Raw genomic sequence first — 12,429 nt, forward strand, 5'->3', positions numbered from 1 at the left:
TTACGATAAGTTCATACGGCGAAAAGAAATTGCAGAATACAGTAGAACCCCTGTAGTTTCAATCAAGTTTTCCAGAAAATAAATTTTTAAAACAAGCGCCCCCTTTATTTTGAGAAAATTAACAAAATATTGATTTTTTTGTGTATATAAATGATATATAAATTTATTTAAATCAGTTTTGTGAACTGTTGTAAAAAATAAGAGAGAATGAGTTGATAGTGAATAATCAGGTAATTAGAGAGAAAATGTGAATAACCCTTAAAAAGAATGATTCCCTTTCTTATGACTCATCTTTGTTGTTTTACTCGTGTTTGAAAGGAAAACTGACATTTCTCTCTCTTCTTTTCGATTAAAAAAAAACTAATGTAAATTTAATTAATATAATATATTTTATATACTGAAACAAATATTACCATATGCTACTCTATAAATAGGAAAAAAGTGATTTAATTTTTAAGTTTTATATAAAAAGGTATGATTCATCTTTTTTTTGTGAGGGACATCGACTTATTGAAAGACTGATATAATTTTCCTTCCCCTGTTTTAACACAAGTTTTTATTATCAAAGGTGACAAAAAGTTATTTATTTCCCATTAACAACTTATGACACTTTCGGTTTTTTTTAAATTTAAAAGTAATTGTTAGAAAATTGGAAAATTTTCTTTTAATTTTATAGGTTATCTTTTGTTTATTTTTTTTCCTTTTGCGTAAAAATAAAAGTGCGTTAGAATCTTCTACAAGGATTCTAAAATAAGAATACCTTTCTTTTGAAAAAAAAATCTAATTTCATTTCGAAGAGGAATGCAGAAAATTTGAAAGTTTTATTTCAAAAGGTAAAGATTTTAATAATATATTTGCTTTTTTTGCTTGAATGATTCATTTATCCTAATACTCGAAAAGAGTTATTTAAGACTAATAATAAAGATATATTTCTATTCAATATTTAGTAAATTCTTTAGAAAAAAGTAAAAGAGTGTTTTTCTTTTATCTTTTATACGTCTTCTAAAAATCGAAAAAATTAATTTATTAGATGTATTTCTATATTTTTGAAAATTTATCAATGTTTCCATAGTTTTTTATAATTGGGGATTTTTTAGTGTTTTACGAATTTGATTTTTATTTCTTACAAGTATTTTAATTATTCAACGCTCATTATCATACGCTTCTGATAAATTTTCATTTCTGTACTAATATTTTCTGCATTTTCTAAAACAAGCATGTCATTTTCTTATATTGTATATTTAATGATGCATTAAAAATTTCGAATTAAATTTACTTTTTGAAGCATGCTTATGAGAATTATAATTCTGTAATAATAATTTTTAACAAGGAGTATTTTTTTTAGGAAAATAATTCAAAAAATAGAGTAAAAATAGAATTTTAATTCAAAGATTAGATTAAAAATAGAACTTTAATTCAAAGAATAGATTAAAAATAGAAGTTTAACTCGAAGAATAGATTAAAAATAGAAGTTTAATTCTCGTAAAAAAAAGTTGTGTTAGAAATGAGTTCAAGTCTACTTTGTTATTATCATTCTTTTCCCTCTTACCAATTAGCATATCTCATCTCTCTACTCGCATATAGCATTATGGCAGTCTCTATTTGCTTGTTAGGTGTTCTGGATACATAGAGATAGTGCTGAGTGCTTCAAGTACAAAAAGTGTCTATGATGTTTTCGTCAGGTCTTGGATGCAATCTCTCCTTCCCTAGTTGTTTGGGTTATCCTCAAGAGAGCGAAGAACTTATTCCAAGGATGGCTCGTGAACCGATAACACTCAACGTTTATGATATGGTGAGTTATACTCTTAAAAAAAATTAATATAATTTGCCTCCACTTACGTGAGTCATTAAGAATTTCATGAATCATCTTGTTAATTAAAGGAAATACTGAGAAATCGTAAATTGCAATTTCAATTTTCACCTTTTTTTTTGTTTCCTTTCTTTGGATATTTGTTTCTTTATTTTTATTTTTTCTAGTACTGGATCAATGAATACACAACTCCTATTGGTTTGGGAGTTTATCATTCTGGTGTTGAAATTTACGGAACAGGTGTGTATATAATTTTTATTTAATCTAAATATTCATTTCTTTTTTTATATAATTAATGAAATTGAAAATATTTCTTTTTTAATAGAATACGCGTACGGTGGTCATGCGTATCCGATGACAGGAATTTTCGAAATTTCACCACGTGATGCTTCAGAATTAGGGGAACAATTTAGATTCAGGTATTTTAATAAGCTTTTTCATGTTTGCCAAAGGTCAGAAAAATCAGGGAATTCAGGGATTTTTATTAAGTGCTGGAAAAAATTGAATTTTAGAAAAGTTACAAATGATTGCAGAAATTCAATTATTATCAAAAGTAATAAAATTCTTTGCTAAAATTCAATTATGTTAAAAAGTTTAAAAAAAACTCGTCCAATTCTTCGCTAAAATTCAATTATGTTCAAAAATTAAAAAAAAAACTCTTGTCGAATTATCTTTAAAATTAATAAAATTCTTCTCCAAAATTCAATTATTTTCAAAAATTTTAATAAAATTCTTGGCACAAATTCAATTATTTTCAAAAATTTTCCTCAATTTAATGATTTTCAATATCTACTATTTTGATAAATTTTTTCAAAATAATTCAATTATTTAAAAAAATGTTGATAAAATTTTAAGCAAACATTCAATTATTTTCTTAAATAATAAAAATTTCACAAGAATTCAACTATTTACAAATTTTTTTTATCTATTTCTTCGCAATAATTCAATTATTTCATACATAATAAAATTTTTTACAGATTCAATTATTTTAATGAATAATGAAACTCGTCATAGAATTTCAATTATTTTTAATACAATTTTAATAGATTTCCTCGAAATATGTAAATATTCTTGAACATTTTATTAAAATTCGTCGAAAAAATTCAATTACGCAATAAATTATTTATTTTAGTATTTAAATAATTGAATTCTCGTAAGATTTTTTAATAAAAATTGATTAAAAAATTAATTTCAGTTAAAATTTGATAGATAATAATTGAATTTTGAAAAGGTTTCAAATTGAAATTTTTGAAAATTTGAATTTTTCATACTTTTAATTGACAATTCTGTAGAATTATTAATTTTTTTGTAAAATTTTAATTGAATTTAGTTGAAATTATTTCAAGTTTTTCTTCTAAATATTTAATTGAATAATTTCCGAATAATCAATGAAATTTCGTAAAATTGAATTGTAAAACAAATGAATTTGATAATAATTCTCAAAAAACTTTTGAAAAAATTATTAAAAATAATTGATAATTGATTTCTTTCGAAGAATTTGAATAAAATTTTTTAAAAATAATGTTATATTTCGAAGAATTTACTTAAAATTGTATTAAAAATAATTTAAATCCTATGAAGAATTTTCTTATTTAGGGAAATAATTGAATTCTTGCAGCCAATTTTTATTAAATTATTTTTAAATAATTGAAATTTCGTGCAGAATATTATTATTTAGGAAATTAATTGAGGGGCTGGATGCTATAATGTGTTACGCGCCATGTTAAGTGAATGGCGTGTAACACATTATAGCATCCGGCCCCTCAATTGAATTCTTACGACGAATTTTATTAAATTTTTTTTTTAATAATTGAAATCTTGTGAAGAATTTGATTATTTATGAAAATAATTTAATTCTTGGAACGAATTTTATTTAATTTTTTTTAAACAATTGAATTCTTTTAAGAAATTTTTATTAAAATATTAGATACAGAAAATTATTGAATTTCAGCGAAGAATTTTATTATTTGTGAAATATAATTGAATTCTTGCAAGGAATTTTATTATATTTTTTTTAAATAATTGAATTTCTTGGAGAAATTTTATTAAAATAGTAGATTTTGAAAATATTTAAATTTCAGAGAAGAATTTCATTATTTCTGAAATGTAATTGAATTCTTGCAAAAATTTTTTGAAAATAATTACATTTTTCGATGAATTTATTTAAAATTATATTGAAAATAATTTGAAATCCTATGAACAATTTTATTATTTATGAAAATAATTGTATTCTTAGAACGAAATTTTATTTCAATTTTGTTAATATAATTGAATTCATGTGAAAAATTGTATTACTTGTAAGAATAATTGAATTCTTGTGAAGGATTTTATTAAATTTTTTGTAAATAATTAAATTTTTTGTTGAAAAATTTTATGGAAATTTAAATTATTAAAAAACACGAAGACATAGAACGTTGATCTATATCTTCATGTTTTTTAATAATATTCTTCCAAGTTGTTGAATTTCGAAAAGGTTTGAATTTGAAATTTTTTTAAAAACCTTAATTTCGATGGAATAATAATAATTATTATCATTTTTTTTTTAGAGTAAATGAAAATATTCTTTTGGGTCAGGGAAAAAGTCAAAATTTTGTTTGCAAATCAGTGTAAAACAAAATTAATTTTTTGTGGCAACCCTGTTTTTTAAAAAACTGATGAAAGGAATTAAAAATTACCTCTTAGAATTAAGTTATATATTAAAATTGTAATTTTTAAAAACTATTTTTCTGAAAATTGCAGACAATCTGTGCACATTGGTTATACAGACTTTACAGAAGACGACGTATCAAGAATTGTTTCTGAATTAGGAAAAGATTTCCGAGGCGATCGTTATCATTTGATGAATAAAAATTGCAATCACTTCAGCAGTCAGTTTACTCAGGTATGATTAATTTTCAAATTATTTTTTTATTCTTTTGCTATTTTTATTTTATGTATTTTACTTATTATATTTTATGAATTTTACTTATTTTATTTTATGAATTTTATTTATTTTACTTATTTCATTGTATGAATTTTATTTATTTTACTTATTTTATTTTATGTATTTTACTTATTTTATTTTGTGTATTTTATTTATTATTTATTTTGTATCATTTTACCTATTTTGCTTAAAATTTCTTTCTCTATTTCCAAATAGATTTTGTGCGATCAAGAAATTCCTGGCTGGGTGAATCGTTTGGCGTACATAAGTTCCTGTGTTCCATTTCTTCAGCGCTGCCTTCGAAAAGAGTGGTTGACGCCGGTCGCTCTTCAACATTCGATTAGCCAGGTTAGTCACAACGACAGCACACCACCATCTGACACTTCTTTGTAACATTTATTAAGCAACGCAGAGGAAGAGGAGAACGAAGAAGAAGAAGAAGACGAGAATAAAGTTTTCAAATGCCGTAGAAGTCATACCTTCTAGACAATTTACAGCATGCGTACAAAGAATATTATTAATAATATTGATACTTAGAACATTTTTAGTATGCATAATTCAATTAAAAATTATGAGAAACGAAAGAGAGAGAGAGAGAGTTGAGGCACGAAACTCACAGTAACGAAAGAAAGATAATTTTCCTTCGCAACTGTGACAATTCCTCAAAGGTACATTCTCATGTAAATACTCCTTTCTCCTAAAAGAAAATTGGAAAATTTCCTCTCCTAATCGTGGAGAATAATTTAGTAAGAAATTTTTCCAACTAATGAGAATGTAGCCTTAAATAGAAAGAAAAATTCCCCCCATTCCTCGGGGCAAATGTTTTTTCAAGAAAATTAAATTAAAAACAAAAAATACAAATTTAGCCCCACGAACAAAATTATCGCCGATTAAATATTTATGGCTTCCTGATGATCCAGAATATTCCCAATACTAAAGTCGAAGATTAACTCTATTTTATTATTTAATTTAGAAGTAAACATACGTATAAAAATAAAAAAGGGGCTGAAATTGTGCTTTAATTGTAGAGATTATAGGCGCGTAACTAATATTTAAATAATTGACACTAAGATTATAGTTCGAAAGAAAAATCGATTGCCTACGAATCAAATCCTCAAGGAGACTGAAAAAGCTTGTTTATAAACCGCTTTAAATGAGCTAAATATGATTTTCTTAAAAAAAAGAACTCGTTTCAACGAAAGCAAACGAGATTTTCTTTTATTGACTCAACAGAGAAAAAACCCCGATTTTTTGCTAAAGTTCTAAAAAGTTCTTTTTTTCGTTCGCTCGCGTGAAGCATGAGAATATGAGAGGAGGCATTTTTCAAGCAAATCCATCTCGAGGAGGATTTTATACTCCGTAATAAAAAAAAAAGTTATTACATCGATAGCCAACCAAATGAATTGACAAGGTCTATAAAATTGTAAATAATATTGTTGTCTTCAATAACGAATAACGTTATTTGTTAACAAAAAAAATGAAAAAGGGAAAAAGAAAAAAAATGAAAAATATTGTAGACGAGTTTAACAGTGTTCGATGGGGGTGAAAAAAACGTCTACGATTTCAACAAATTTACTTTTTCTACGTCACCATAAAGGTCCATAAATTATTAGTGCCAAGTTGCTTCCCCATTTTTTATGACCATTTATTCCATAATATTTCTCTTAGACCTCAGATAATTATTGCGTCAATTGCAAAAAGAAATAATTAATTTTCAAAAATAATGGGAAAATGTTTATTCAAAAACTGATTAAATTAAGATTTTTTTCTTCAATAAGTGAACCATTTTATCTTCTATTTTTTAAAAATAAACTGAAACTTTTTTTCAATTTGCTTGTTGAGAGTTTGAAATAAGTACTTAATATTGTTCACTGACAAAAAAAGGAATATAATTCACTTTGAAAATTTTGTGCGTTTTATTTTCAAAAATTTGAGGGGTTTATCGTATTTTTTTTAATATAGCTACAAATAACAGTGATATGAAATTTGCATTTGTAGAAAAGAAATGCACAAAATAATTGAGAAAATTTGTTTTTAAATTTTATGAATGAATGTTGTCTCTTTTTTTCTGAAAAAATGCAGCGAATTGTTAAAAGATATCGAGTTCATTTTATTCTCAGAATGAATTTCTTTTCTCCTAAAAAGAAAATAGTCTCATAGATAGAATAAATGTGTTTGTGAAAATATTTCATGTATAAAAACGTATTTTGTACCGTTTTCTAGTGTCTATGATAAAAATATAATAATATTCATCTCACCAAATAATCTCGATATCTTTTAACATTTTTTATATTACTGCTCATTGTAAATTATGTACATTTTATGATTTCTACATTTTTTTTTTTTTTTTGTTTTAAACGTTTTAAATATTTTTAAAAATACTTTTTAATTGTAACTGTATGTGTAGTATTTAATTATTTCGATTTCGATTAACTTTTAATTATTCACAATCATCAGGATTGTTATCTAATCTAAATTACAATTTTCGTATATCACGCACAGTGTGTTTATGTTGATCATTAAATTTCAGAAATTAGTACATTTTTTTAAAAATTCTTTTTTTCAAGTGTACATTTTATTTAAGAAATTAAATTGTAAATTCCGACTACTTTTATATAAATGACTCATTTGTTTACTTTTATACGTAAATGATTAATTTTATCGATAATTTTATGAATTTAATGAAGAAAATTACTGATTAATATTAATTAATTAAATAATTAATTAATTAAATTAATTATATTAATAATAGAAATACTGTAATGAAATTATTCCTGAGTAAATTGCTCAGAAAATGTCACAATACTTTTGTTTTACTTAAATTTTTGATTTGTTACATTAATTATAATTTATAGAAATAAAATATAAAATATTTGAAGAACAAAAAATTAATGCACAGATCTCTAATTAATTTTAATTTTTTTTAAACCTTTAGTTAGTGTAAAAAACGTTCGATTTATATTTAAGATTAGTTTTTAAGGTATGAATAAAATATACATACAATATATTAATATAGAATTCACTCAATTCTGTATAAGTTTAGCTGTTGTTTTATGTCATCCATCGATGATTCTGGAAATAAATCTTGACGATCCTGAATTAATTTCATGACCTGATTTAAAGTTTGTGATTCTTTCCTGCAAAAAATATAAAGAGCAAAAAAAACTTGTAGAATTTAATAAGTTTTTTAAAATTAATTTTAAGTAGATTTTATTTCAAACTTACTCTTTTTCTTTATCTTTATTTTGCGTTGTATTAAATTTTTGTTCCATTAATATTTGTTTCGCTTGTTTAAAACTTGCTTGCAAACCTTGACGAATAATTTCATCATTTTCTTCTATTTCAGTTGCTCTTTCTTTCTATTAATAAAAAAATATATAAAAAGCAATTAAATTAAGGTAATTAAAATAATTATTAATTCCTTTTTAATATTAATAATTCTTAATAATAAATTATATTAATAAAAATTATACTTCATTATAGAATTATATTTCAAATTTAATTAACATAATTGTAACTAGTTCATTTTACTTTTCTATTTCTACCGATTTTAAATGATTGAAATTAACATTTTTACTAAATATTAAATAAACTATTATAATATTTAATAGTAAAATCATATTCTTCAAAATTTAATACAAAGTTTAGAAACTCCAAATTTATAAATTATATGCAAATTTAGAATTATTGTAAATTAATTGTTTCAGAATTGTTACCTTACCTCCCTTACCTCATAAATAAATAATTATTAAAATTATTTAAACTTACTCGTTTGTGCAGGTGTAAATTAAAAATTACTCCAAATATTGTAATTATAAAAGCAGCAATTAAAATTTCAATTATATAAACATTTGCAAAATTAACAAAAAATTGCAAAATTGTATTCATTATTCATAATAGTGATTATAAACAAAATTTAATATCAGAAATTAAAGGAAAGAAAATTTAAAAACAGTTTGTATATTTCAATTTTTGAGGTTATACATCTGAGATATATTATTTCCGCTAGAACCAGTAATGATAAATATTATTCTAGAGAAATGACGACGGAGATATAATTATTTATAGTCTCAAAACATCCAAGACTCTTGAAAGTAAAAATATATTGTAAATTTGAAAAAGAAAATTATATACGTACTATATACATAGTTTTTGTTTAATAAATTAATAACAATAATAGAAATATACGCTTTTAACAATAAAGACAATAAACAAACTGTTCTGATAATTTATTACATAGTTCTTTTAAATTTAAATAACAATAATATAATAATAATTTAATTAATAATAATTATAATAATAATGTTAATAGTAATAATATTAATAATGATAATAACAATAATTATTATTATTATTATTATTCCTATTATATTATTATTGTTATCATTATTATTGTAATAAATGTATAAAATTCTTTGAGAAATGTTTACAAGAGAGATTTTAAAGAACTATATTTACACAGTAAAAATGTATATAGAACAAAAACTTTACTCGATAAAAAAAAATTACACCTTCACCCTATGTGATTTTCTTTTCATAAAAATTCAATTTTATAAAATTATGTAAACAATATAGTCGTATATCAAACAATCTAAAATCTACCTAATAAATTGTATATAATAAATTACTGTAAGAAATATTTTCGTTAAACATTCTAAAACATTCTTCTTGTTTAAATAAAAATATTGTAAAAATGTCCACTAACTATAATGACTAGCTGAAAACTACAGTAAAATTGTTTCTACTAATTGTTTCTAACATTATTTCTTTTTAATGAAAGAGAAAATATTGTAAATTTGTTTCTCTTTACATAAATTTAACCTTCTCTTTAAAATTTTAAGGAGATTCTTTACTAAAAACTTAACTATATTATTTATTTGAATTGGAAGAACTAATAAAATTGATTTATGATTCAAGAAGTATGGATAAACTTCTTTCTAGATTGACATTTTTTTTAAAAAAAGATTTTTCTTTAAAAATGATTTTTTAAAAAATCTTTTAAGCTAGTGATTATTTGTATTGGGCCCGAAAATATTTGAAAATTCTGATTCACAGCAGTGACATTTATACAGTTATTCAACATTTTTTTTTTGTTTGTCTCGATATGTTTAGAGTTTTTAGACGTTAGAAAATTTATCCAAATACCAATTGTGATCTTTCATAGTTGCCAGTACGCCGGTATTCAGTACAGTTGGATCATTTGATCCGAAGGAAATTCTACCAGAGCTTAATAAGGGTGTCATTGTCCCACCGAGAGCCCTAAGGAAAAGAAAATACAAAAATTATTTTTATTGTACATTTTTCAGAATCTATTTTTTACTTTTCAAAAAATTTTACCTAATAATAGCAGCACACGCACAAATGTCCCATTTTTTAATTGCTGTCATATGAACGTACGCGGTCACATTTCCAGCGGCAACTTCCAAAGCTTTGTAACCTAAGAGGTAATTAATTTTCAATAAATATAATTAAAATCTCCTGTGAATGTAGTAGTTGGGGACAAATTTTTTCTTTTTTAAATAAATACCTGCTCCGGCAGCTGAAACAATTTGGACATTATCCCCAAAAGCCAATCTGGAAGCATTTTGAATTATTCCGGCATGTGATCTCGAAACAATCAGCACTGGAATTTTAATATCTTCTGGCTGTTGGAAAAAATTAAATATATTCATAAAGGATAAAAATAATAATAATTAATAATTAATAATTAGTCGCTTACCAAAACGTGATTATTCAGATTAGGTGAAGATCCATGACCAACCCAAGCCCAATATGTTGATTTTGATTCAAAAGGTTTATGTATCACTCCAATAACTGGTTCCTTCTTTACGGAAATGCAAACCATTGTTGTGACGTATTGTAATAAATTTTCTGATAAAGGAAAGAATTAAAAAATGTAATAAAATTCTTGGCAAAATTTCAATTATTTTCAAAAAATTTCCTCAACTCAATGATTTTCAATATCTACTATTTTAATAAAATTTTCCAAAAGAATTTAATTATTTTTAAAAAATTTTGATAAAATTCTACCCAAACATTCATTATTTTCATAAACAATAAAATTATTCTCAGGAATTCAATTATTTTCAAAAACTTTAATAAAATTTAAATTTGAAGAAGTTAACAATTTAATTTTAATAAAATTTGTTGCAAAAATTTCTTTTATTTTTATAACTAATAAAACTCATCGCAGGATTCCAATTATTTTGAATATAATTTTAAATTAATTCCTCGAAAAATGCAATTATTCTGAAAAATTCTATTGCACTTCTTCAAAATAATTAAATTATTAAAAAGAAAATTTTTATAAAATTCTTTGCAAGCCTTCAATTATTTTCATAAATACATAAAATTTTCATGGATTTCAATTATTTAAAACACAATTTTCATAACATTTTTCGTAAAAATTCAAATATTTAAAAAAAAATTTATTTAAATTCTTTGCAAGAGTTCAATTCTTTAAAAAAATTAATAAAGTTCTTCGCAAGAACTCAATTATTTTTATAAGTAAATAAAATCCATCGCAGGATTTCAATTACTTTTAATACAATTTTAAATTAATTTTTTAAAAAATTATTAAAAATAATTGATTTAAAGAAGAATTTAGTTAGAAATTCTAGAAAAGAAGAATTTTAGTTAAAAATTCCAGAAAAGAAGAATTTAATTGAAATGATGAAAATAATTTTGAAGAAGTTCTAGTAACAATATTCTAATAATATAAAATAATGATTTTATCACTCGGTCATGTTTTATCAGTTATGAAAAAATTTAATTTAATAGTTTTAAGTAAAATGTTCTCTTAATTGACTCTGACCGGTTATATTTTGTCAGTAATCGGTCCGTAATTTTTCATTTTTTAACTGTAAAGTTCGTATTTTTAATACTTTCAGTGGTTTGAGCCCTGAAATACGCATTTTATTAATACTTTAATAAAATGTCAAATTTAAAATACCTGTAAATTCTTTAGTGGCGTCCAAAGGATCGATCCATATGGTAACATCATTAACATTAACAAACGAATCATCGAAATTAAAATCCTGTAAATTTTTCAACGAATCTTTCAAATCGGAAACATTAACTTTGTCGCATTCTTTAGATTTTTCTTCAGATATAACAGTCAATTTGGGAAATGCCGTTGTCAGTGCATTATACATAGCACAGTGTGATCTATAATCAGCGGCTGTCACCGGATCATTAACACCTTAAAGAAATGGGGGAAATTAAAAAAGAATTTATAAATTTTAAGTCAAAAAAATATTAAAATTCAATGCGTTGAAATATTGTGAATTTTTTATTATAACCTTACCTTCTTTCGTTTTTCCTTTACTCTCAATATTCAATCGCATATTGTTATGAACGGCAATTATTTCTAAACCTCCCATTTCTGCTGCTCTAATTGCACCCGCAAGTAATTGCTTCATAGATATTGTATTTTTTGCAATATTTGTCGATGTACGAACAGAATAAAGATAAACTAAAATTAAAAGTCCCCCAATTACACATAGTCCGAGTTTCCGTATTCGTAAATTAGCACCGAGGTACATTTTCCTTTTCTTTTTTATTTCTTTCTTTACAATATAGAGGAATGACACTTTTTTCTTAGTTTTGTTATTATTCAAAATTTCAACAAAATACAAGTCGCAGCCATGTTTTGTTTTTATTTGTTGTTGACTTGTTGTCAAATAACAGTGTTGCC

General features: G+C 23.5%; 2 protein-coding genes across 5 annotated transcripts; one reads left to right on the forward strand and one right to left on the reverse strand.

Moving 5' to 3' along the window:
- The first annotated feature begins 104 nt into the window (after positions 1 to 104).
- Positions 105 to 5,501, forward strand: LOC122508454 (deubiquitinase DESI2). 4 transcript variants are annotated; one of them, XM_043621818.1, is made up of 6 exons: positions 105 to 230; positions 1,614 to 1,792; positions 1,978 to 2,050; positions 2,136 to 2,229; positions 4,550 to 4,691; positions 4,950 to 5,501. In XM_043621818.1, the coding sequence occupies exons 2-6, from the start codon at positions 1,667 to 1,669 to the stop codon at positions 5,124 to 5,126; spliced, it is 612 nt and encodes a 203-aa protein (XP_043477753.1). In that variant the 5' UTR covers positions 105 to 230; positions 1,614 to 1,666; the 3' UTR covers positions 5,127 to 5,501. The 4 variants fall into 4 exon arrangements, with proteins under 4 accessions (XP_043477753.1, XP_043477751.1, XP_043477752.1 ...); XM_043621816.1 differs by lacking the exon at positions 105 to 230 and adding an exon at positions 294 to 472; XM_043621817.1 differs by lacking the exon at positions 105 to 230 and adding an exon at positions 509 to 833.
- A 3,175-nt stretch (positions 5,502 to 8,676) lies between these two features.
- LOC122508457 (putative inositol monophosphatase 3) lies at positions 8,677 to 12,429 on the reverse strand. The gene is made up of 6 exons (XM_043621822.1): positions 12,040 to 12,429; positions 11,686 to 11,934; positions 10,453 to 10,604; positions 10,261 to 10,378; positions 10,071 to 10,170; positions 8,677 to 9,992 (listed from the first exon to the last, which is right to left on the reverse strand). Exons 1-6 carry the CDS (start codon positions 12,275 to 12,277, stop codon positions 9,851 to 9,853), a joined length of 999 nt encoding a protein of 332 aa, XP_043477757.1. The 5' UTR covers positions 12,278 to 12,429; the 3' UTR covers positions 8,677 to 9,850.

This window comes from Leptopilina heterotoma, unplaced genomic scaffold, assembly GCF_015476425.1.
Source record: "Leptopilina heterotoma isolate Lh14 unplaced genomic scaffold, ASM1547642v1 Lhet_54, whole genome shotgun sequence".
NCBI lineage: Eukaryota > Metazoa > Arthropoda > Insecta > Hymenoptera > Figitidae > Leptopilina > Leptopilina heterotoma.

Coding starts and splice junctions, on each gene's coding strand:
- LOC122508454 (XM_043621818.1), top strand. CDS start 1,667: ATGATGTTTTCGTCAGGTCTTGGATGCAATCTCTCCTTCCCTAGTTGT. Junction 1,793..1,977: donor CACTCAACGTTTATGATATG/GTGAGTTATACT, acceptor TATTTTTTCTAG/TACTGGATCAATGAATACAC. Junction 2,051..2,135: donor TGTTGAAATTTACGGAACAG/GTGTGTATATAA, acceptor CTTTTTTAATAG/AATACGCGTACGGTGGTCAT.
- LOC122508457 (XM_043621822.1), bottom strand. CDS start 12,277: ATGTACCTCGGTGCTAATTTACGAATACGGAAACTCGGACTATGTGTA. Junction 10,605..11,685: donor CGCCACTAAAGAATTTACAG/GTATTTTAAATT, acceptor TTCCTTTATCAG/AAAATTTATTACAATACGTC. Junction 9,993..10,070: donor GCGTGTGCTGCTATTATTAG/GTAAAATTTTTT, acceptor TCTTTTCCTTAG/GGCTCTCGGTGGGACAATGA.